Source organism: Scyliorhinus canicula, chromosome 5 (genome assembly GCF_902713615.1).
Source record: "Scyliorhinus canicula chromosome 5, sScyCan1.1, whole genome shotgun sequence".
NCBI lineage: Eukaryota > Metazoa > Chordata > Chondrichthyes > Carcharhiniformes > Scyliorhinidae > Scyliorhinus > Scyliorhinus canicula.
The window spans coordinates 74,130,608-74,155,409 of record NC_052150.1 but is presented as its reverse complement, the minus strand read 5'-3'; the positions used below and the strand labels follow the sequence as shown (position 1 = coordinate 74,155,409).

General features: G+C 42.6%; 1 protein-coding gene across 14 annotated transcripts in view; it reads left to right on the top strand.

Moving 5' to 3' along the window:
- osbpl3b (oxysterol binding protein-like 3b) overlaps positions 1-24,802 on the top strand; it is a 200,419-nt gene that overhangs the window by 44,178 nt on the left and 131,439 nt on the right. For 12 of the 14 annotated variants that reach the window (XM_038797231.1, XM_038797224.1, XM_038797228.1 and 9 more), the window contains one exon: positions 19,025-19,253. In XM_038797231.1, coding sequence (XP_038653159.1) covers positions 19,171-19,253 — 83 coding nt within the window. In that variant the 5' untranslated portion in view covers positions 19,025-19,170. Of the gene's footprint in view, positions 1-2,667; positions 2,791-18,696; positions 18,716-19,024; positions 19,254-24,802 lie in introns of those variants that run through there. The other 2 variants (XM_038797221.1, XM_038797226.1) reach the window with 2 other exon arrangements.

The window sequence follows — 24,802 nt, the reverse complement described above, 5'->3', positions numbered from 1 at the left end:
GCGAGCCCCGAAAGACGTGCTGTTAGGTAATTTGGACATTTTGAATTCTCCCTCTGTGTACACGAGCAGGCGTGGGAATGTGGCGACTAGGGGCTTTTCACAGTAATTTCATTGCAGTGTTAATGTAAGCCTACTTGTGACAATAAAGATTATTATTATTAATGCTGATTTGTGTCCTGTGCGTGATGTTGGGTAGGTTAATACAATAATAAAGCAGATCATGTGCTGACCCATCTTTTATTCATAAAGACCACGGAAATGCTTCTGTGTGACGGACCAGTGAAGTGGATTGAAATCATTTGTAAAGAAACTGACTGTTAGTCTGAAAGAATGACAGTAATATTATGACAAGAAATCAGTGTCAGTAATCCATATTCTCTTTCATGTCACTGATTAATGGATTATTCAGATTCTTACCTTAACTACATTAAGTCAACAAATTTGAATATTTTAACCGTGGAAGGTCTGATGTAAAGGAAACTTTCATCAAAACATATATATTGTACATATACTTTGCATCTTCACTTGATTTTCATTACTTGCATTGTATTTCGTCCAAATCGTGAATTCATTTGTTTGCCAATCTATTAACACGGAATTATTTGTAAGTTCAGAAGGCCGAAATATAACCACAACATTTCCAAGCCACTAGTGGTATTTGATTTTATCAGAAATTATAGATTCTTTCACTGATCAGGTTAACAAAGGACATGACATTTTGTTGCTACCTACATACTGGATCCAAAAGTGGCTTATTCCTCTGTTCTGCACCTGTTTATGCAACACTTACAATCTTTTTTTAAAATGTTGAATGCAAATTTCCCCCTCCTGTGACAAACACTACACCAGCTATGGTGAAGAAACTTGGGCAGATAATGTGCTCTCAGGCCATTTTGGCCCAGTGTGCAGGAGATGTAAAAGAATAGACTGCAGATTAAAGCTAATGGCCTGGATCTCCCACTCTGCAGCAATGATCGTCAGATTGCCATTTTGCTCGAACCTTTCCACCCTTTGATCCTGCTCTGCATTTTACACAGGGCCATTCAAGCACAGCTTCTCCAGAAATCGAGAGTGCCTCGACCCTCAAAGAACTCCATCACAACATTGTAGTGGTGGGGGGTGGGGGGGGGGGGAGACGAGAACTGCTTCCTCCACTTTGTTTTATAGCAGTAACTTTCATAAATTAATTTAAAGGTCCGGTGTGAATGTTAATGAATGGGTGACTGGGTGAATTTTGGTGAATTGGTAGGGTGGGTGAACTGAGTAGAGTGGCCAGGGGGATGAAATGGTAGGTTTGTGGTCACTGATCGGAATCATGAACAGCAGGGGTGGTGGGGGAGCAGACCGATTTTGTAGGGGGTCAAGTGGCACGTCGAGGGGAGGGATAGGGAGATAAGTGATTGGGTGGGGGGTGGTCAGTTCTGTAGTTCCTAAAGTTAACCTATGATTTTTCTACGTTTCTGGGCAGTTATTTAGGTACGTTCCACAGAATGGATCAGAGTTCTCTGACTTGAGTTACAGATGTTTGGGCAGGGAGGGTTCCAGGGAGTAGGGGCCTTGCCCGTTGGAAGTTGAATCTTCTCAGGCAATTCCCATAGAGGTCAGTGTGTTGGGACTTGGGCGAATCATAGAATTCCGGCAGTGCGGAAGGTGGCCATTCAGCCCATCAAGTTTGTGCCCATCTGAAAGAGCACTCCGTCTCGGCCCACTCTTTCCCAGTAACCCCATAACCCAACCTAAACTGCACATATTTGGACACAATATAGCATGGTCAATCCACCTAACCTACCATATTTGTACTGGGGGAGGAAACTCAAGCACCCGGAGGAAACCCATGCAGACACAAGGAGAAAGTGCAAACTCCATGCAGTCGCATAAGGCTGGAATTGAACCTGGGTCCCTGGCACTGAGGGGGAGCAGTGCTAACCACTGTGCCACCATGCCGCCCCAGGAGAATCAGCTAGGTTGGAAAGTAAAATTATGTCACCTATCTTCTTGAACATTTCAGTTTTATGTTTGCTTTTGAGCTTTTCTAGTGGGAAGAGGCACATTCTTCCCACTATGAGGGGCTGGTTTAGCACAGGGCTAAATCACTGGCTTTGAAAGCAGACCAAGGCAGGCCAGCAGCACGGTTCAATTCCTGTACCAGCCTCCCCGGACAGGCGCTGGAATGTGGCGACTAGGGGCTTTTCACAGTATCTTCATTGAAGCATACTCGTGACAATAAGCGATATTTTATTTCATTTCATTCACATTTCTAGCATTTTTAAAATTCAGTCATGGGATTTGGGCAGCACTGGCTAGGCCAGCATTTAATGCCCATTCCTGAGGACATTTAAGAGTCAACCACTTCGCTGTGGGTCCGGAATCACATGTAGGCCAGACCGGGTAAGGACGACAGATTTCCTTCCCTCAAAGATATTAGTGAACCAGATGGGTTTTACGACATTCGATAATGGTTTCACTGTCGCCTCTAGATTTTTCATTCCAGTTTTAAAATTGAATTCAAATTTCACCATTTTATAAGTTCATGCAATGGACAGAATTTTCTTCTAACTGCCCTAATAACCCACTGAAAAACGTGACTATGTAATGTGAATCTAAACTGTGTAGATCTTTTGATATGTTTGGCCTGATTCTCAGTGAATACTGAATTACCCATTTTAGCTGTAGTGGAGGTGGCATTGCAAATGGTATGGCTGAGCAAGGAGAAAACCTCAGTTGGAGCTCTCACCTCTAATTATTAACCATTGATCCATGCTGCAGTCTACTGCTTCAAAAAGTGCATGGGTAAGTAAGTTGAATTGAATAAGTGACTGCTGTTGATTTTGGTTGTAAGTAATTATGTCAGCTCCATTAAATATGTGTTATTAATAGTACTGCACAGTTCTTTTCAAACTTCAGATCATGAAAGACTTAACAGTGTGTGGATTATTTAATTATATTTTTAGTTTCCATCATCTCTGACCCCCCCCCCCCAATTTCCTATCACTGCCAAAGTTTATGTTTAGATTAAAACTTGCTACAAGTAAATCATGTATAAACATAAAAACATCCTATGTTGGCAGCAGTGCATTCTGTGAATTTTAAAATGAAACCTTTTTGTTCCAAGTCAAGTCAATGCATGTTCCAAGTCAAGAGTTTGGACTGTGAAATGTGAAATGAAATAGTGGAAACATTGGAGCCTTACAAGTGAACATTTCACATCAGTCACCAAGTGACTTTGATAATGAAGATGACTCCTTTTGAGGAAGTTTGAGCTATTGATCAGTGCCCAACAGGAATCCGACTGCAGCCGCCAGGCTTTCATCCTGTAAATCGAGGCTGGAGTCAAAGTAAGCATTGACCAATCCCATAACTAGCCCAGTCTCCCTCGTGTCCTCTCCAATCTATTCCCATCCTTTTCACACAATTATAATTTTTTTAACCCGGCATTACTTTGAGTTTGATTGCCTGGAGAATAAAGAGGTCACGAAGGAATTAAAGTCTTTGAAGATAACGCACTATTTGCTGTGGAAGGCAGTTGAGTTCTTGGGAGTATTATTTTGCATTTTGTTATACCACACAGAAAAATACTCCATTGATAACATTTTCTTTTTTATGGTTTTGTAGCCACTGCAAAATGCCAAACTTTACAGTTTTACTCTTCTGGCAAAGATCATATGGGCATGCACGGTACAAGGGGAGGCGGTAGTGTAGTGGTATTGTCACTGGATTGGTGATCCAGAGACACAGGGTAAAACTCTGTGGACCCGGGTTTAAATCCTGCCATGGAGGATGGTAGAGATTAAATATCTGGAATTAAAAGTCTAACGATGATCATGAAACCATTGTCGATTGTTGTGAAAAAAACCCAACCGGTTCAGTAGTGTGCTTTAGGGAAGGAAATCTGCAGTCCTCAGCTGGTCTGGCCTACATGTGACTCCACACTACATGCTAGTAAGTGAAGAGGGGAGCCTGCAGCACAATCTGACAGGGAGGGAGCGCCTGGCAGAAGCACAACATTAGGCTGGGGAAAGGGTGAGGTGGGAGAGAAGACCCGGGGGTGGAAACAGGGGGTATAAACAGGTCCAGAGGGGCAATCAGGGAATAGAAGGTGGGGGGAGGGTAGAAAAACGGAACCAATGACGGCCATCTTAATGGCCCCCAAACAAAGTGAACCCCCGGAGAGCAGGGTCACATCCACATGTGTCCTGGAAGGGGGCATCAGTGGTGCTTATAAATGTGTATGCCCCAACTGGGATGATGGAAATTTCATTAAAAAAACCCATGGCAGAAATCCCGGTCATATACTCCCACCGACTCATCATGGGGAGAGACTTCAACTGTGTACAGGACTCATGGATGGACAGATTGAGCCCCAAATCAACATTCTGGGGTTTAAGAGTGACCAAAAACTGGACTGGCCATATAAATACTGTGGCTATAAGAGCAGATCACAGTCTAGAAATCCTGTGTACTCCCCACTTGCCTAGATGAATGCAGCTCCAGCAACACTGAAGAAGCTCAACATCACCATCCAGGATAAAGCAGCCCGCTTGATTAGCCCCCCCCCCCCCTCCACAGACATTCACTCCCTCCGCCATTGACGCAAAGTAGCAGCAGTGTGTCCCCTCTACAACATACACAGACTCCTTAGGCAGTAGCTTCCAAACCCATGGCGGTATGGTGAAATTTGAATTCAATAAAAATCTGGAGTTATGGACTTCCTGGCTCAGAGATAGGTAACTTGGTCAATAGCAGCAGCAACCGGGGGGGGGGGGGGGGGGGGGGGGGGGGGTGCATTATTATAGTGTTTATTCTGTAACTTTATAGTGTGTTAATTTGCGTTGTTGTTAAAATGCTGGGTTGTTCATGGGGATGGGGCGAATGTATATGATTGTTAATATTATTGTTATTTTCGGCATTTTACTAAGGTGCGTCAATGTTGTATAAAATCAAAAATTTTCAATAAAAATTATTTAAAAAAAAAAAAGTGGTGCCACAAAACTGTTGTTGATTGTGATAAAACTGCAGCACTAATATCCTTCCTTTAGGGAACAAAATCTGCCATTTTTTTGCTAGTCCACATGTGATCCTAGATCCGTACTCTTAAATGCCTTTGAAAATGCCTGGCAAGCCACTCGGGTCAATGGAAATAAGTGCTGGCCCAGCCATTGATGTCCACATCCAGTGAATAAAATATGAAAATAAGTACCCTGTCATTGCGTATCCTTTTTGTAAATTCATCCAAACAAAAAGAGTCAACAATTATTAATTGGAAGATTTTTTGATGCTGCATGTACTTTGAATTCTGAAGAAACTAAATGAAGAAATTAAAATTGTGGTGAATTATACTGCATTGTAATTCACACTATATTGCATTGCGTTGTATTGTGTCCTGTATGTGCTCTGTATGTGAGCTGTTGCACGGCTCTGCCCAAAGGGGGAGATGAGTTTGTACTGGGCTCCACCCTTGGCTCCGCCCATGGCTTCTCCCACTAACCGGAAGTATAAAGTGCTGCAGCCGTAAGCCTGCTTTCAGTTCCTCTGGTCGCAGGCTGGCTTAGTTATAAGACTATTAAAACCACAGTTTACTTCCAATCGTGTGTCTAGTGAATTGATGGTCACATCAAAAATATTCTCCACTCTCCCTGTGTCTGCGTGGGTCTCACCCCACAACCCAAAGATGTGCAGAGTAGGTGGATTGGCCACACTAAATTGCTCTTTAATTGGAAAAAATAAATGAATTGGATGCTTTAAATTAAAAAAAAAACATTCTCCATGAAACTTATCTATATTTCTGAAAGTTGGATAAATTCCTGCTCAAACTGATAAGCTCATCTGATTAGTTACTTCAGAAGAAAAGCTGAATTAATAATGGGTGGTAATTAGTCTGTTAATTGTCTAATAAAGATATCTCATGAGATTGCTGTAGCGTTGTGTGACGGTTCAGTTTGCTGTAATGTAAAGCCAGCCATAGTGCACATGACAAAACATTTTGATTATAAAATCGGAAATTATTTAGGAAAGCGATTTTAATTTATGTATGCACCCTTTGTGACTTCAGGGTGTCCCAATGTGCTTTACACCCATTGGTGTACTTTTGAAGTGTAAGTGAGGAAGTGTGGCAGCCAATTTGTCCACAGTGAGTTCTCACAAAGAGCAATGTGATAATGGTCTGATAAGTTGTTTCTGAGCTGTTGATTGAGGGCTGATTATTGAGCCCTATGCCGGGGATAAATTCCCAGCTCTTTTATTTTTTAAAATAGTAGATCTTTTATGGACGACACCTGGGGGAGATGGTGGCACACTCCCATACTGACCACCCCCCCCCCCCCCCCCCCCCCCCCCCCCCCCCCCCCCCCACCCACCCACTTAATTTAGTAATTAACAATAATTACTAAAGTTCGGCACACCAGCGCGCCCTCGCTCCGCTCCAGCATCTCTTTTTTTTACTTGCGGGGTCTTGGACGACCATACAAAGCGAGTGATTACCTTATTGACCTGTTTAAAAAAGGACCGTGGAATAAAGATGGGGGGACACTGAAACACAAACAAGAATCTCGGGAGGATCGTCATTTTCACTGTCTGCACCCTCCCAGCTAGTGACAATGAGAGCGCGTCCCACCTCCGGAAATCATCCTTCATTTGGTCTACCAATCGGGACAAATTTAACTTGTATAGCCGTTCCCATTCCCGTGCCACATGGATGCCTCAGTACCAAAAGCTTCCCCCTACCACCCTAAACGGCATTTCCCCTAATCTCTCCTGCCCCCTTGCCTGGATCACTAACATCTCACTTTTCCCCATATTTAGTTTATACCTGAAAACCGGCCAAATTCCCCCAGTATCCTCATAATTTCTTCCATCCCCCCAATGGGTCCGATACATACAGGAGCAGGTCGTCTGCGTAAAGCGGGACTCTGTGTTCCACTCTCTCCTCTTTCTCTCCCCCCCCCCACAAACTCGGCTGATCAGCCATCACCTTTCTTGGGCCAGTCTCCAGCCCGTGCCCCATGCATCTGCCGGCCCGCCCCCAGGCAGCCTCCGCCCCGCCCTCTTTTCTGTCCCACAGCAAAAGTCCCTCTCCCGTCAGCAGAACATTCCCCCTTCCTCCAGTAACAGCACTATGTAAACCGACCCCTTCGACAAGTCGACAAGTATAACATCTGCTCACCTCCCACTGCGCTTCCGTGAGCTAGCCTGCCCTGCTAGCTTGGTGATCCCAGCCCATGGCATCAGACATTCTCCCACCTAATTCCCCCCCCCCGCTCGGACACACACATATTCAAAAGAAAAGCAGTCCCAGCACAATTGCCCTAAAAAAAGAAAAAGAAACACGATAAACAAAGAAAAGGTCAAACAGAAGCTCCAGCATCTAACAAACACACTTCCATCCCCCATCAGTGCAAATGTAAACTTTAACTCACTCAGCACTTGCAACAGGCCACAAATCAATACAGAAGGCATTACAATTAACGTCCCAGAAAAAAAAAGAGAAACTTTTTTAATGTGAGCACTGCAGCAAAGTTCAAAGTCCTCAGTCCACCACCAGTCCTTTCCTTCTAGCGAAGTCCATCGCTTCATTGGGCGACTCAAAATAAAAATGTTGCTCCTCATATGTGACCCAGAGATGGGCCGGTTACGGCAGTCCAAACTTCACCTTTTTAAGAGTCGCCTTCATCTGATTGAATCCCGCTTTTCTCCTGGCCACCTTCGCACTCAGATCCTGGTAGATCCGCAGGGTACTGTTCTCTCCCTCCCCCCGCGGCTTCCTTGCGAGCGCTCTGTGAGCCCTGTCCACCTCCAAGGGTCGGGAGAACATCCCATGCCCCAGCAACGTCTCGAACATGCCCGCTATGTATGCCCCACCGTCCGCTCCTTCAGAACCCTCCGGGAGACCGATGATTCTCAGGTTCTGCCGGCGGGACCTATTCTCTGCGTCCTCCACCTTCTCCAGGAGCCTTTTCTGCTGGTCTCTCAGCATCCCAACCTCCAACTCCACTGCAATCTGATGTTGCTCCTGCTCAGCCAGCGCCTTCTCTACTTTCTGGATCGCCCGATCTTGGGCATCCAATCTAAGTTCCACCTGCGCAATCGACTCTTTAATCGGGTCAAGAATTCCTGCTTCTGCTTGGCGAAGCCCACCTGAATAAACTGCATCAGCTGCTCCGTTGACCGCTGGGTCGACAAGCCAGGACTCCAGTCATGCCATGCTTTCTCCCGCTGCAGCTTCAGCCCAAGCCTTCTCTGTTCGTCTATTTCTTCCTTTGCGATCACTTCTAGTCCGCCTCTCCAGTTACCGATGTAGGAATCCACCCCTCAATTGCCTCTACCGTCAATTTACCAAATCAAGTTCGATAAAAAATTGGGGGCAAAGGTCCAACCCGAGCGGAAGCCACCAAATGTGCGACCTACTCCTTCACAGCCGCCACCGGAAGTCCATTGCACGACCTTCTTAACCGGATTCTTCCGCTTAAGTTTCTGCTTGTATGCCGGGAGAAGGAGCACTGTCCTATGGTACGATTTGAGGTTGGCCTAGTGAAGAACCCGATCACGATGAACAAGGCCACCGGGTATTCTGTTTCACTGGTATTTATAGTGGTGTGCAATTCATCAAGCGCTGCCTTCACTTCTGCCATCATCACGGCAGTCTACATCCCATCTCAGGTGGAAGTGAACTCCCAAGCAAGGTAGTATGGATAGCACGTCACAGGTACTTATTCCAGATCCAGGGAGCAGTTGTTCTCCGGGGTTGCCACATCCAAGCACAAGGAGGAGTTGATGAGGAGGCAAACCCCTCCAACCTTCGCTTTGTCCGATGACGCTGTGCAGTCCATCCGGTGTCTTGAGAAGCAATCGGGCCGGATGGCACATGTCTTCCTGAAACAGAGCATACAGCGGTCTCTCACTTCCCTCTGAGAGGTAAGTCTAACGTTAAGCTCGTCTAGCTTGATTTTGATCGCTTGGATGGTTGGCAGGAGTATGCTGGGGAGAAGAGACTTGAAACTGCGTTGTTTTAGTCTCCCCTGCAGGCCGCCACCTTTCCCTCGCTTCCTTGGCAGCGACTGCTTCTGGATGGTCCAGGGGTCCGTTGGGAGAAATTTGACCTTGTGGAAGGTTGTGACTGGGGGGTTCCTGGGTGCTGGTTGCGATTTGTAGGCAAGAAGTACAGCATGGCTACTCAATTACTAAAACATTGGGCGCTTACACAATAAATGCATGCGGTGTCCTGGATGTGTCTGACATAGTTGGGAGTGTCTCGGTATGCAAGTAGTGACATGGGATGATCATCTCGGATTACGTGTATTTTGACTACATGCAGCTTGATTTCACCGCAGAAGTTCTTGATAACTCCACCTTTTTGATAACTACTTCTCTGGCATCCACTACTTAATTTTAGCTGCTGATTCCACCCCTCTCCTTGGTAACAGCTTGAGACTATACAAGTCTGTTGACAATCTTGATGCCATATTTGGGAACACAAGTTTCTGAAATCTTGTTTGTGCTGTCACAAAAACTGCTTGATTTCACCTGCACAGCTTAGCCCCTGTCTCAGCTCAGTTGCTGCTGAAACTCTTTCATGCCTTTGTCACCCCCTAGATTTGACTATTCCAATCTCTTCCTAGCTGGCCCCTTACATTCTGCAACTTGAGGTCATCTGAAACTTTGCTGCTTGTACCTTAACTCGCGCTAAGTCGCCTATTGCCCATGTGCTTGCTGACGTATATTGGCTCCCAATCAAGCAACACCTTGATTTTAAAATTCCCATCCTTGTTTTCAAATCCTTCCTTTGGCTTGTTCCTCCCTATTTCTCCAATTGCCTCCAACCCCTCCATCCTCTGATATTTGCACTCTCCTAATTCTTGAGCACCCCTGGTTCACAAACTCCTATTGGTGGATCCCTAGGCCCTAAGCTGTAGAATCTCGTCCCCACACCTCTCTGTCTCAACATCACTTTCTTCCTTTAGGAACCGCATTAAAACCCACCTCTTTGACCGAGCTTTTGGTCACCTGACATAATGGGCAAGATCTAACCGAAACAGAATCCTGTGTCGAGTGCATTTAGCCGGGTGTTTCCCAGCGCTCGCAGCAGCGAGAAAGAACACACTGTCGAACGGGACTCTGCTGTAATCTGGGGCCACAACAGGAAATGCCCCGTGGAGGCTGCACATAGTCCCGTTTCCTGCACTGAGAAGCTCCGCTTGTCCGAACTCCTCAGTGCAGGAGGAGATCAGGACCATTTTTAAATGGCAGCCTGACCTCTTGACCCCCTGCCAGCCTGGCGGTGCCACCTGGGCATCAGGATGCCAAGCTGGCAGTGCCAGAGTGCTAAACTGGCAGTGCCAAGGTGCCAAAGCGGCACCAGCAGTTCCAGGGTGTCGTCCTGCCCACAGCCGAACCACCCAGGGGGTCTCCAATCCCGTAGGAGATCCCCCAAGTGCCATTTCGCCTGGTCTCCATTTGAGGCGACCAGTACTGAACAGCACTCCCCTAAAGTTTCTGAAGCAGGAGGTTAGATCCCAGTGTCTCGAGAATGAGACGAGCTATTCACTCTTAACATGGGCGCGATCCAGGTTGCAACATCTCGTAAGATCCCGTTAGGTCTTGCGAGGCATGGTGAGCCAGGTAAATCCCAAAAGAGGCCTCACCCGACATCTACTGGCCACGTCGCATCCCTAGTCTGGCGGGATGTGGCTGGTAGATTGCGCCTAACATCGGGCGGGATTCTCCATTAGCGTGTGTGTGTGTGTGTGTGTGTGTGTGTGTGTGTGTGTGTGTGTGTGTGTGTGTGTGTGTGTGTGTGTGTGTGTGTGTGTGTGTGTGTGTGATGCGCGACTGCACTTTGATGCTCTATAGAACGTCAGTGCCATGCTGCATGGGTTCACAAAGCAACCTCTTTACCAATGTTGAAAGTAATCTATTTCTCTCTTCTCATCTCTACCTTTTTTCTCAAATGAAAAAGCAGGTTGTATAAATTGAGATACAATGTGCATTAACTACCTTTAATGTTATAAGATGTACTAAGGCACACGGAGAATTGAAGAACAAAGCATCACACCAGGCTCTAAAAGTTGATGGGTGGATTCTCCGTTTCTGCGACTAAGTGTTGAAGCCAACAGAAAATCTGTGAACTTTTACGACAGGAAAACGGTGCTGCACCTGCACCGATTTTGCTACCAGTGAGTGGCTAGACCCAGCGCCATGTGGAAAACCATCAAATCCCTTAATTTTCATGATCCCTGATTGGGACCAAACAGAGGTGGAAAGAATTCCTGCCACTGCCCTCGATCATTTTCACAAGGGTGACACTGAAACTTGCCCACTCCTATAAAGGGGGCACTAACAGTATTGTGGGCTTATTGAGAGGCTGCCGCAGATATATTTTTTAAAGCTTTCAATGAGCCAGCTGCACTTGAGCAACTGTTGGGTTTTGTAGCATATGCATGGAGTCATGAGCCAGGGTTTGGAAGCAGGACAATGGTAAGCAAAATGATTTTGCCCATTTTACAGTTTGAGTTTGCCTCTATTCATTAAGGTGAATTATGATAGAGCTAGATTGGAAGGTGTAACTATCCCTTTAAACAATGTGCTTGCCAGATTGTTAATTCTGCCAACTGCAAGTAAAAGATTAACACTGGAAATGTGGAAAGGTACACAGATGAATTTAAAAATGTTCATCTAATGAATGAAAATGTAGGGTATGTTTCACTGAAAGGGTAGTCTAGTATGATAACCAAGTGTTAAATGCTTAATCCTTTTTTTTCTTTTATATGCTCCATCTAGACATCTATTGAGATTGTTCTGAAGTCTGTTTACTCTAAATCTTATAGGTTCTTGGTTGCAGTCCATCTGCCTAACCATGTTAGTTGGAATAATGAACTTTATGGGCTATTCCGTGACTTCCAACAATTATAATAAAGTTAGAGTTTTGTTCATGAAGTGGGTAATCAATGGGAGATGAGGGAATGGGGCAAAATGCTTAGAAGGGTGAGGTTGCATGTGCTCAGAAAGTTCAACCGCATATGAAGGAGCCACTGATTGCATCATAAGCACATGGGAGTAGAATTTTTGGGAGAGTGATGGGTCTCTTAACTTTCCCACTCTGGATTTAGCCTGCCTCCATTAACACCTCATGCCTGGAAACAGAGGAGATCCCGCCAGCAAGCAATCTTGAGTCAGAGACAGGATTAGTCCCAATTCCCACCTCCAGTGCGGTAATTTGATCTTGGGCGTTCGGTGGTGAGTGGCTCAACAACCCACTAAAGTCTTTCCACCGTCTAAAAGGTACAATTTTGCGTGATGTAAATACACTCACTTGCCTGGGTGGGTGAAACTGTCAGAAAAAAAATAAAGCTCACGTTCATCTAGGACGAGCCAACCCATTCCCAATCCACCACTGTCACACAATGACAGCATTGTATACACCTACAAATGCATTGCAGAAAATTGCCAAGGATCTTCAACTGCACCTTTCAAACTGTGATCTCTGTCACTCAGAAGAACCAGGGTAGAAGATGCATTGGAACATCTAGTGCAAGTTGCCTTTGATGATCCACGCCATCTTGACTTGAAAATATATTACCTTGAATTTGTAATTGTTGGGTCATAATCTGGAATTCCCAACCTAACAGCACTGAACTGCAGACGTTTAAGTAAACAGCACACGGTTACCTTATCAAGGATAGTAAGAATGGACAATTAATGCTGGCCTTGCTATTTATTCATAGAACCTGTAGATAGATAAAGGAAAAGGTTGAAAACTGCAGCTGTCATAATTCCGCGTAATCTCACTCTTGTCACCAGGAGCCACTTATCTCCAACCTGTTTCTCTGTGGTTGTCAAGTTATGTAGGGTATTGTGGAGCTTTGTGGGTATTGTTAATTTTATCTCTGCTTCTGTGAAATTTCAAATCTATTGCTCGCTCACTCATTCGCTCAAGTTAAGAGATAGTTTCATTTTTTGTCAACAAATGTTTAAAAATCCTAACAAGTTTCGGTGAAATTTAACTTGTGTTTCTGACGGGAGGACAGGCCTGTTTGAAATGCATCTTCCTGAACAAACTCTCATTGATTCCAAAGTCGTCTTGTAATTAAGATGGCAGTTAATACTGCAGATACCAATTTGAGACCGATATCTATTTTGTGATGGGGGATCAAAGGGGCCAAGTCACTGTACCAGATTACTTCGAGGTAAATTGAGCTTTGTCTGTTGAAAAGAAACAGATGCAGAGCTTGGTGCTCTGATTAAATTTTAATAGTAAAAAAATGGCAGCACTCCAAACTGTTCTTTTAAAATGGTTTAAAGGTTTGTTTTGCACTCTGTGCATTGCACAAGAGTTGGTGTGAAGCTGAAGCTTCGTGTCATGATCTCCTTACAATGATAGTGATCCTAAAGTACTTCAAACCCAAGCTGCAGCAGAATTATGTAATAGTTGTCTACAATATGCATATTTGGTAACTGGCAACACAACTATAATTTTGGCAAATGTTAATATGCAGTATTATATTTCAGGAAACGTTTTTGATATTAATACCAACTAATTGAGGGGGACAAAATGCAATACTTCTGTGCCTTGCAAGACTACTTTTTCTTTGTCCGGAAGTTTCTGTAGCCCTACATTCTCTGGAGTTTTAGTAGAAGAATAAGAGGTTATGTTATTGAAACTTACAGCGTTTGTAGAATGTTTCAAAGGATAGATGTTGAGGGTCTTTTTCTCTAGACTGAAGAGTCTCGAGCTAAGGAGCATCATTACAGGTTAAATGGTTGGCCAATTAGCACTGAAAGGAGGAGGAATTTCTTCATTCCGAAGATTGTGAATAATTGGAATTGTCTACCCCAGAGGGCTATAGATAAAGGGGGCGTTCTTTAAAATATTAGCTAAAACATACTGGAAAATAAAATGATTCTTGAAAATTATTGAATTTGTGGAAATTTGAATAAGTTATAATATTGGCTAAACTCTTGAATACTGTCCATGACTGTCTCAAATGTTGCAAATAATATGCTGCAAGTAAGAGATTGGGAGTACATTCAATGAGTTTCAAACAATCTCTTAACTGAGACCAGATGTGACATAGGGAGTTTGAACGTTGGACAAGAGTCATGGGAAAGATAATTAATTTGGAGTAATTGATTAATGTCTAATTACCCAATCGCCTGTTACGTGAATGACACTTTCCTGAATGAATCAAGGGGGTCTCAGCTGAGAATTAGAACCAATGAAACTAAGTGAGGGGCTAAACCCAGATAAGGATTCTCTTCAGAATGTGATCTGTTTGACTGATTAGAGAGAAGAATTTTAGCCATCAGAGAATTCTTGAAGCATTTGTGAAAATTACTAAGAAGGCCTTTTGCTAAAATGACTTTTAATTTGTAAATCTGGAGTCACTTTTATCTTAAAGTTTTTGCTTTCACTCTTCAGTGTCTCGAGGACATTTCAATGTACCCACAGAAAAGTCTTTCAATTTAATTTTGTGTGAACATAACAAAATGAATTCAACTGGACTGAGACCGTATCTATGAGCAAGAGATGAGGGGAATCTTACGGTTCAACCCCTAGCTCCTCACATTATCTACATCTCACTAAACTGAAGCCCCTCCCAGTCGGGGGAAGCTCCCCAACCCCTCCACCCCCCCCCCTTCCTCGATTACCGGGGTATTCATATTCTATGGTATAGGAGGGTATCGGATATAACGTGGTGCTTGGTCCCGGAGGGGATCATAAGAACATCCTTCAAGGGCATCTCCTTTCCAGCATTGCAATGTCTTCCCTAATCAGTACTACCAAACTACATCCTTTTCATTCCTTCTTCATCTTTTCTGAATACTTTGTATCAGTGACTATTAAGCATCCAGTCCTCACTGTTTTTAGGCCATATTTTCATTATTGTGTAGGTGATGTCATGTACGCATCATTATTGAGAAGATGCCCACCTGAGTTGCTTCTCACAACTGACATGGGAGTTGGCAGATTATCTGATCTGGAAGAGTGGTTTGATGTGCAGGGGAAACTAAATGATTGTTTTGGTTATGTGTTGATGGTACTGGGTGCTCTATATTGAATGCTCGGTGCCATTTTTTCATCCAGTTTAAGATGAACATGTCTTCATGAAAATACTTGTGTAAATGAGAGCAAGGATTTGCAGCCAATTGCTCCAGAACTTAGAGGGACACTGTTCTAAAATTAGGGGTACACTCAGGAAACTTTTTTCTCTTGAGGGTTGTGTGACTTTGGATTCTGCCTTGGAAGACACCGGATGTGGGGTCACTGAATATTTTTAAGGCAGAGGTAGAGAGATTCCTGTTAAGCAGGGGAATCACAGGTTACTGGGGACTGTGGAACACAACACAAACAGATCAGCTACGTCCTTACTGAATGGCGGAGCAGGTTTGAGGGGCCGAATGGCTGTATACTCTTATTCCATATGTTTGTATGTTCATAATCCAATGATGTGCTTTACTTGAGAAGGAACATACTGCTGATTAGGCATGTGTGGGTGCCTTTATATTGAAAGATATAGGCCCATAATTTCCTGGTTCCCCAAAGTTGCATTTAAGGGGTGTGCCCTAATAATACGCTGGGGAATACCTCTAGGAAGTTCCCATGTAAGGAATTACTCACATTGCCCAGAAATGCTAACTTCATCTGGACAACTGTGTTGGGCTGGGAACCATCCGACAGAAGTGATTTCAATTGCTAACTTCAAATAGTTCTGTCAGTGTTACCCTGCAGGGGTTGGAGGAAAAAATATGATTCTAACTCCTCTAAACTATTTAAAAGAAATCCAGACCCAGCCTCACATAGATTACAGTGCTGAAATACTGATGCTCTGAAGGCATTCCTGATGCTTTGATTTTCAACAAAAAGGAATTTGCTATGAAGCTAACCTAGTTCAGCACATTTCCATCAGTACTTCAACTAAATGCCATTCTCGTCTCCAGGCACAATATACAAAGGCATTAACTGAATGACTTTCTTGAGCTGAAAGGCCATATACTGCTGGAAGAATAATTTGAGGAAAATTCAACCATGAATCATTGGCCATTTATGCAGCCCGGTCAAGTGGGATTGCAAACCATTGAGTCTATTATATCACATTACTTTGACTTTTGCTACGGTAAAGACATGATATAAATGCAAGTTCTTGCTGTTTGGATATTCAGTTTTGATTTGAACAGCACTGGATACTGTTGGCTTAATTTTAAAGTACCGCCATCTTCAAAAGGTGGCAAATTGACAGGAATATGGTGCATTGTCAAATGTACAGATGTGTTAAATTGTTACTTATGTTATGCTACCAGAAAAAACTGGTCTGTCTTTGAAAGTTGGGAATTGATCTGGGATTCTTGCAATACAATTCCTTCAGGATATTTCTGACACTGAGGAATATTTTTCGGAATAAAGTTTAAAGAAAAACGGAAACCAGATTGTTAATGATTTATGAGGTCTCGACACAATAATGCTGAGTTTGTGTTAATCTCAGCTCCATGGTCGTCAACTCTAAATTATATGCACAAAGTATTAGAATTTGGTGTTCAATGGAATGCAAACTTTCAGGTGTGGAATCTATGCTTACAAACTATAAATTGTGCTCTGCCATGCAGATTGTTATTTGGCACCTGACCCCAAGAAAATATGCGGCCCCTCTGTAAATAAAACAAATTCTGAGAATGTGATGTTTGAAATGGAAAGGAATGAAAATTAAGATTTAGCTTTTTGGAGAAAGGAAAAGACATGAGAACTGACCACAATTTCTGCTCCTGTTACCTTACAGAAGAGCATTTTTAATTAGATTATTTGGTATAAATGGCTTCAGATCAGTCCTCAAAATTATTTCTGCTAATTGGCATCAAAGTCCTCTTGCACTGCAGTTGCTGTTTAATTTTACCAATGATCAGGCTTCATGCTTTTTATTCTATTTATTATTGTATATACCTCAAAGGTTTACTTTCATTCATCTAATTTTAATGCATTCAAATCTCTTTTTCCCCCTTAATTCTGTCCTCTGACATGGCTCTGTTGCTGTTTTGTACATTGCTTCCAGGGTTACATATTTTCCTTTAGTCTCTGGTCTTTCAAGAAGAAATTGAATCATTATCCAAAGTCTAAAAAAGAAAAGTTTTGCAGGAGTACCAGGGAAAGTGGCACTCGGTGAATTGTTCCTTTAGAGGTCTGGCACAGAAATGACAGGTGGAAATCTGTGCATGATTCTATGATTTAATGGTGAGAACGGAACACAGCATTCGAGGTGTAGTCTAACCTGAACATAACATAGCTTCAGCATGACCAGTTCATACTTGAGCTGTACTGCCAAGCAGGTTTTACCTGGTTACAGATAAGAGGGAGATGAAATACCTGGATAAGGCAGCCTATGAGGTGATTAATGTTCTAGTCTGTGATCTTTTGTCTGAACTTGGAAGTATTATGGATGTCATGTATTTTCCTGTGGTACTTATCGTTATTTGTTTGATTTTGGACAGAAGAAAGGACGTGCGTTTATAAAAAAAACTTTTCGTGACCCCAGTCAGACAGCCTGTGTGTTGTCTTACTGATCAGGTATTTTAGAAGTGTAGTCACTGCTGTAATGTAGGAAACACTGCTGAAGTTTCGCAGACAGCACAGCGATAAATGATCAGGTATTCTCCTTTAGTGGTGATGGACAATAATTGCTAATAAGTCAATGTTCGTTCAATAATCAATCCCCCAACTTCACCTCATAACGAGTCGAGTGCAATTCACAGGTAGATATTTTCCTCAATCTGTAAGATCTATTACTTGCTTGCCTTTAAATTCATGGACAAAAGATTCTTCATGCTTGTAAATATATATTAGCTCCTCCTGCATTCCGCCGCTATTTCATCACCCTCTGCTGCCTACCATCCCCCAGGCTAGTGCCATCCATAAATTTGAGCAACTTTGTCCAATGTTGTTGATATCGAACACAAATTGTAAAGCCCCACCTTATATCCTTGGAGCACTCAAAATCCACTATATCCTTTTGACCTGACATAACTGTCCATAAGTGAAAATCATTGGTGTGTCTCTCTCAACCTTATTCATCTCCAAATTTTACCAATAATATCGGCCATTAATCCATGCTGTATTTGAACCACACCTACAAAGTAAAAGGTGGCCACAAACTTTCACCCATCTCTGAACTAGATTGAGGCTGCAGAGGTGGAGGAAGGTTAGAAAGAAAGCTTTTGATATATAATGGCAAAAGCAATATAAATTTTGAAGCTCTTATTCCAATAAAAATGACTGCTGCTAAGCAAGAGTGTTTGGAATTTACAAGCTGACCAAAAGAATGTTAATTTATTTATACCAAAACCTCTTGGCGTAATGCCATTAACATAGAATAATCAATCTCAGGGCAGAATATGCACCTTCTGGGATTCAGAAATCCATTTTCAGATTAGAACTGGGCCTTTGTTCTGTTGTTGTTAAAGTGTGCTTTACATGTTCTAGCTGATACAAAAGATTTGTAACACCTAACTTAGTCTAGTGCAGCTCAACATTTATGCCTCATTTTAGTTTATGTGGATTCAGGCTTCTAGAATAGTCTGCGGGTTTACAAACTGTACACCCTCTATGCTCTCTGTAAAAGGATTGTTCTACTCATGCAATTGAAGTGTCTATTTTGGAGAAACACCGGGATTTTGATGGTCCAGCAGAGTTTGCACCAATGATCTTGATCTCACTCATTCTTGGAAAACTGACACTATGATTGTATGGATTATAAAATAGTTTTGAAATATTCGTTACTGAAATGTTTATATACTGTGGACTAACAGTTTAGCTAGCATAGTAGCTAGCACCTTTAAGGAGTGATCGTCATGTGGTCCAATTGGTAGTTGGCAAGCGGAATTGCCGAGCAGATTGGCAGCTGCACTATGTACACAGCATGTTGGATAAATAAACGTTCATTGTACCTAACTGGTGGAGCTAAGTTACTACAGATAATCAGTCTGTGTATTTTTGGTGCTTTTTTAAATTTAAAAAAACTGTGTATTTAATCTGTCTGTTATTGCTTTATAGGATGAAATGCTGATAAAAGCCACTGAATAATGACCCCGCCAACTTAACCAGCATGTGAAAGGAACCAAAGCTATTTTGATTTGAATTGCTTATTATTAATTTGGTGGTTCCAGACAACATCCAAACCTACACCATCATGAACAGCAATGAGCAGAGCATTGCAGTGCCACAGAAATTATCAAGCCCCAGCCGAAGCTCCTGCAGCTCTTTTAGACCAGATATTCGACAGGTACACCATTTTCTCTTGTGTGTCTGTTACTGTTAAGTTTGTGTATGTAAACAATCATGCATTCCAAAGTCTACCTGCAGCCCACAGCCACACGTGCCCTTAATTGGATGTTTCCAGACCATTAATTACCATGCCTTTAATTCACATGGTAGCATTTGGTGACTAAAAATTAGTTCCCACAAATTTTTGCTTTTTGACATATTCTTTATGTTAATATTCTTATAATAATTGAATAGAACCATGCTACTATAGCACTAACTGCAAAATGTCTGGTGGTGACTCCGTTATAGAATGTTGTTTTAGTGTAGTGGTCAGGTAATTTTGTGGAACAAAACACTAAATAAATGAAGTAAAAATAAAGACCTGGTAGCATCTGTAGAGGGAGAAACAATTAATATTTCCGGTTGATCTTTCATCAGAACAGTTCAGGTATCCCAGTCAGTGGCGTGCAGAGGTCTGGTGATGCCCGGGGCAAATCTTGATTGTATGCCCCAAAGACTCAAGTATAAGGCCTAATATACTGAGAAATATTATGAGAAAGGAAAACATTTTGAATATATAAACTCAGATGAAACATGAAATAAATGCTTTATTCGATTTTAATATAAATCAATCAAATTTATTAAGTTCTTTTCCCCAAATGATACCTCCTGTCACAAAACACCTGAACTACTTCACTTTTTACATCAGCTGTGAGAAATTATTTTTCAATGCTTATTAAAGCCAGGTTGGTCAGTCGCTCCTGTGACATAGAAGACCTCAGATATGTTTTTATTAATTTCAGTTTTGAAAATGACCTTTCACAGCTTGCGACTGAAAATGCGATTGTAAGCAGTAATCTGTATGAAACACACAGTGTTGGAAAGACATCCCTCCCATACTGCAGTAAAGACTCCAGAGCATCTTTAGGATCAGGGGGAACTCTATTCCCTCCAGCTCGAAGGAGCATCACAAAATCAATAATTTTGTCATATAACTGAATTGCAACCACATCATTGTCATAATAATTTGCAAAGTCTGAACATTCCTTTTTTAATTTCTCTCTTTCGTGTTCATCTTCAATCACTCCTGAATTCAAGTTCAGAAGAAAAGAAAATCGGTCACTGAGTCTTTGAAGACGGACACTGCGGTCTTCAATTTCAGTTTTTAATCTGTTCACAATCTCTACCATTACTCTATTCATTTCTTCTTGTGCCGTCAGTCCACTATCTCTTGCTGACTCTCCAGGCATTATTCTTCTTCTCCTTGTTCGTGCAATTGGTATTCCCCAATTTTCACAATATTCATTGGCTAAATCTATTGCATTGTGGATAATTTCGTCATTCTTCAAATTCAAGATATGAATAAGTCCTCTCAGATCACAAGAAGCTTCATGGAACCCCATTTTCGGATCCTGCAAACGTTTTGAGACTTTATCCACTGATGATAAAACTGAGTACCAAAAATGTAATAAAGCTATAAACGGGAACTGTTGAATAGAGTTCAGTAGCGATCCTGCATCAGATTTAGTTTCCCTTGAAAATTCTCCTTCCAGCAGGTGTTGAAGGCTTGCAATAACGTTGTCACACTCTTTGTGGATTACTTGCACAGCATCATGGCTGGAACTCCATCTTGTGTCACACTGTCTTTTCACAGTCCGAGTGACAAATGATTTTAACACTTCCCAACGAGAAGTAGATGAAGAAAAAAAAGTAGAGTTTTTCTAGAATGCCAAAAAATGTAACAACAACAGGTTGCACCTCACTTGCATGGACACAGGCCAAATTGAGGCTGTGGTTCTCGCAGTTCACAAACACAGCTTTTGGGTTAACTTCAAGAATTTTTTGTTGAACACCTCCTCTCACTCCAGCCATAACTGCTGCGTTATCATATGCTTGACCACGACACTCATTCATGGAAATTTTGTCTTCTTCCAATTTTTCCTGAATTTTATTTACCAGGATGACTACATCTTTCTTGTTGACTTGAAAAAATCCCAGAAATGTCTCCTTTATTTCTACTTTTCTGTTTTCATCAATATGAACGTAACGCAGAATTTCAGAAACCTGATCTTCATGGGCAATATCTGGAGTTGAATCCAGCATTATGCTAAAATATTTTGCGTCCTTAATTTCGGAAATTATATTTTTCTTGACAGTTTCACCAAGAAGATTGATTATTTCGTTTTGAATTCTGTTGGACAAGTAGGTGACACTTTTTGGTTTCTCTTTCCCTCTCTGCAAGTGTTTTGCTATGATGTCATCATATTTGGCCAAAAGTCTGATTGTTGCTAGAAAGTTTCCTGTATTTTCACTGACTGTCTCCCCTGGCTCTGATAACCCAGATATTCCTTCTCCTCGATGTCCACGATAGGCCAGATTCTGTTTTGCCAGAAAGGATATAACCTCGACAATCCGTTCAGTTATAGCTTTCCATCTTTTCTTTTCAGCAGACATTTGCTGTTGAAGTTCAGCATCTATCGTAGTTGAATGATGGAGTCGAACTACAAGGTTCAGGTATTCCCTCATGTGAGCTCTATGAGAAGGGCTTTTCTCATGGTCAGGTATTGTTGGATTTAATTTTCTCCAAGTGGAGAAACCGTCTTCCTTTCCAAAGTTTGACACAGACAACAAATGCTCCTTTGAAAACAAAAAGCAAACAAAACAGTAGCATGCTTTCCGATATGGAGAGTATAACAACCATTTTCTCTCCACAATTTCTCCGTTTGTGGAAACTTTATCAAACCACTGTTTGGAAAATGATCTCCCATCCTTCTCAGCAAATGGACCACTTTTATTCTGATATCTTTCAGGGCCATGTTGTAATATTGTCATCTTCAAATGATCTGGAATCGGTTTCTTCAAACAGCCAAAATCGCTTCTTTGCAAAAATATGCTAAAATCTTCTTTATTTTCTTCACATGGATCATCATCCTGACAACGAGATTGAGGAGAGAGAGTATTATGTTCTGACCGAGCTGAATCCGTATCAGAAAATTCCTTCTCTGCACCCACATCATCTTTTACTTCTCCAGGTTCTCCTACTTCTTCTTTACTTCTTTTTATCCATGCATCTAATGCCCCTCTTTGATGGGACTCTTCTTCGACTCTGGCCCTCTTTTTTTTCCTGTTCTGTGCTCCACTCGGTTGTACACGAAATACTCGTAACATTTCATTTTCTATCTCAAAACCGTAAGACGCATGAGAAAATGGGAAGAAAATGGTAAACAATCGGTCAGTTGCAGACGGATAAACCATATTTCATTTCTTTGTTCCTTCGTATCAAATTATTTCACACTGATTCTCCACTGATAATTTTGTGCAATTTATATCATAGACTTGCAAATTAGTGGTATCTGTATTCGAATATTAGCATGTTAAGGAATAAATGTCTCCTATTCCGAGATTAAATGCCATAGCAGTCCTCTGATCATCCAGGCTTCACTCTTACTACATCCCACGTAAATATTTCATTAAATATCGCCAAAAAACCTATAAAACCGTAGTTGCACCTGTTCTAGAGCGATTCACTGACCTGAGTAGGTAAAAGAACTAATCTAGATGCACAAAAAGCTGAAGAAAAGACGAGTTATGACTCGAGGAAACGCAGGAACGAACAGCCACGTCTGCTTGTTGCTTTTGATGGTTGCACCACGTACATCATGCGCATGCGTGTGGGGGGGATGGGGAGAAGCACCATTTTCTCTAGACAGAAAGGGTACACCATGTTAAAGGAATAAAGGGCTAACAACTGCCTCTGCAGTGTGGTGAGCCTCCAAAAATTGATTTATCACCGCTGAAATTTTAAAATTACTATCTTATTTCCTTCTCTGGGGCAGCACGGTGGCCTAGTGGTTAGCACAACCGCCTCACGGAACTGAGGTCCCAGGTTCGATCCCGGCTCTGGGTCAATGTCCGTGTGGAGTTTGCACATTCTCCCCGTGTCTGCGTTGGTTTCGCCCCCACAACCCAAAAAATGTGCAGAGTAGGTGGATTGGCCACGCTAAATTGCCCCTTAATTGAAAAAAATAATTGGGTAATCTAAATTTTAAAAAAAATTAAAAAAAAAAAAAAAAAAAAATTTTTTTTTTTCCCTTCTCTGATTGGATGCCCCCATCCAATGGATGCCCGGGGCCAATGCACCGTCGGCCCCCCCCCCCTCTGCACGCCACTGATCCCAGTGTATTTTTGATATACCAGTCTATATTGCGTATAGGTAATTTTTCTAGTAATTAGTCTAAATCATACCATAAGAGTGGAAGCAGATCTAGGCAGGCCAGCAGCACGGTTCAATTCCCGTACCGGCCTCCCCGAACAGGCGCTGGAATGTGGCAACTAGGGGCTTTTCATAGTAACTTCATTTGAAGCCTACTTGTGACAATAAACGATTTTCCATTTCCTTTCATTTCAATAGAATCCCTACAATGCAGAAGGAGGCCATTCAGCCCATTGAGTCTGCACCAACCCTCTGAAAGAGCCCCTTACCTAGGCCCACTACCTCTCCCTATCCCCATAACCTTACATAACCTGCACATCTTGGACTCAAAAGGGCAATTTTAGCATGGCCAATCCACCTAACCTGCACATAGAATTTCATAGAATTTACAGAGCAGAAGAGGGCCATTCGGCCCATCGAGTCTGTATTGGCTCCTGGAAAGAGCACCCTACCCAAAGTTAACACCTCCACCCTATCCCCATAACCCAGTATCTCCACCCAACACTAAGGGCAATTTTGGACACCAAGGGAAATTTATCATGGCCAATCCACTTAACCTGCACATCTTTGGACTGTGGGAGGAAACCGGAGCACCCGGAGGAAACCCACGCACACACGGGGAGGATGTGCAGACTCCGCACAGACAGTGACCCAAGCCGGAATCGAACCTGGGACCCTGGAGCTGTGAAGCGATTGTGCTATCCACAATGCTACCGTGCACACCTTTGAACTGTGGGAGGAAATCTGAATGCCTGAGGGAAACCCACGCAGACCTGGGGAGAATGTGCAAAAGACAGTCGCCCAAGACGGAATCAAACCCGGATCCCTGGCGCTATAAGACAACAGTGCCAGTCACTGTGCAGCTAAAAATTAAAGTTAGTGTTTTGTGCAGCTTGTTTTTTTTCATTGGGGTTGCATTTCTGCCATTGTAGTTTTTTAAATTTGAAAACTTAATGGAGATTGCTGTGGTATTTGAGATCATGCAAGGTACTGTATTGATCATTTTAGCCTGATGTTTTAAATAGATCATAGAACATTCAGTGCAGAAGGAGGCCATTTGGCCAATCGAGTCTGCACCGACCCACTTAAGCCCTCGCTTCCACCCTAGTCCCGTAACCCAAAAGCCCTCCTAACCTTTTTTGGACACTTAAGGACAATTTAGGATAGCCAAACCACCTAACCTGCAGGCTTTTGGACTGTGGGAGGAAACCGGAGCACCCGGAGGAAACCCACGCAAACACTGGGAGAACGTACAGACTTTGCGCAGACAGTGGCCCAGCAGGGAATCGAACCTGTGACTCTGGCGCTGTGAAGCCACAATGCTATTTCACTGTGCTACCGTGCTGCCCGATGTT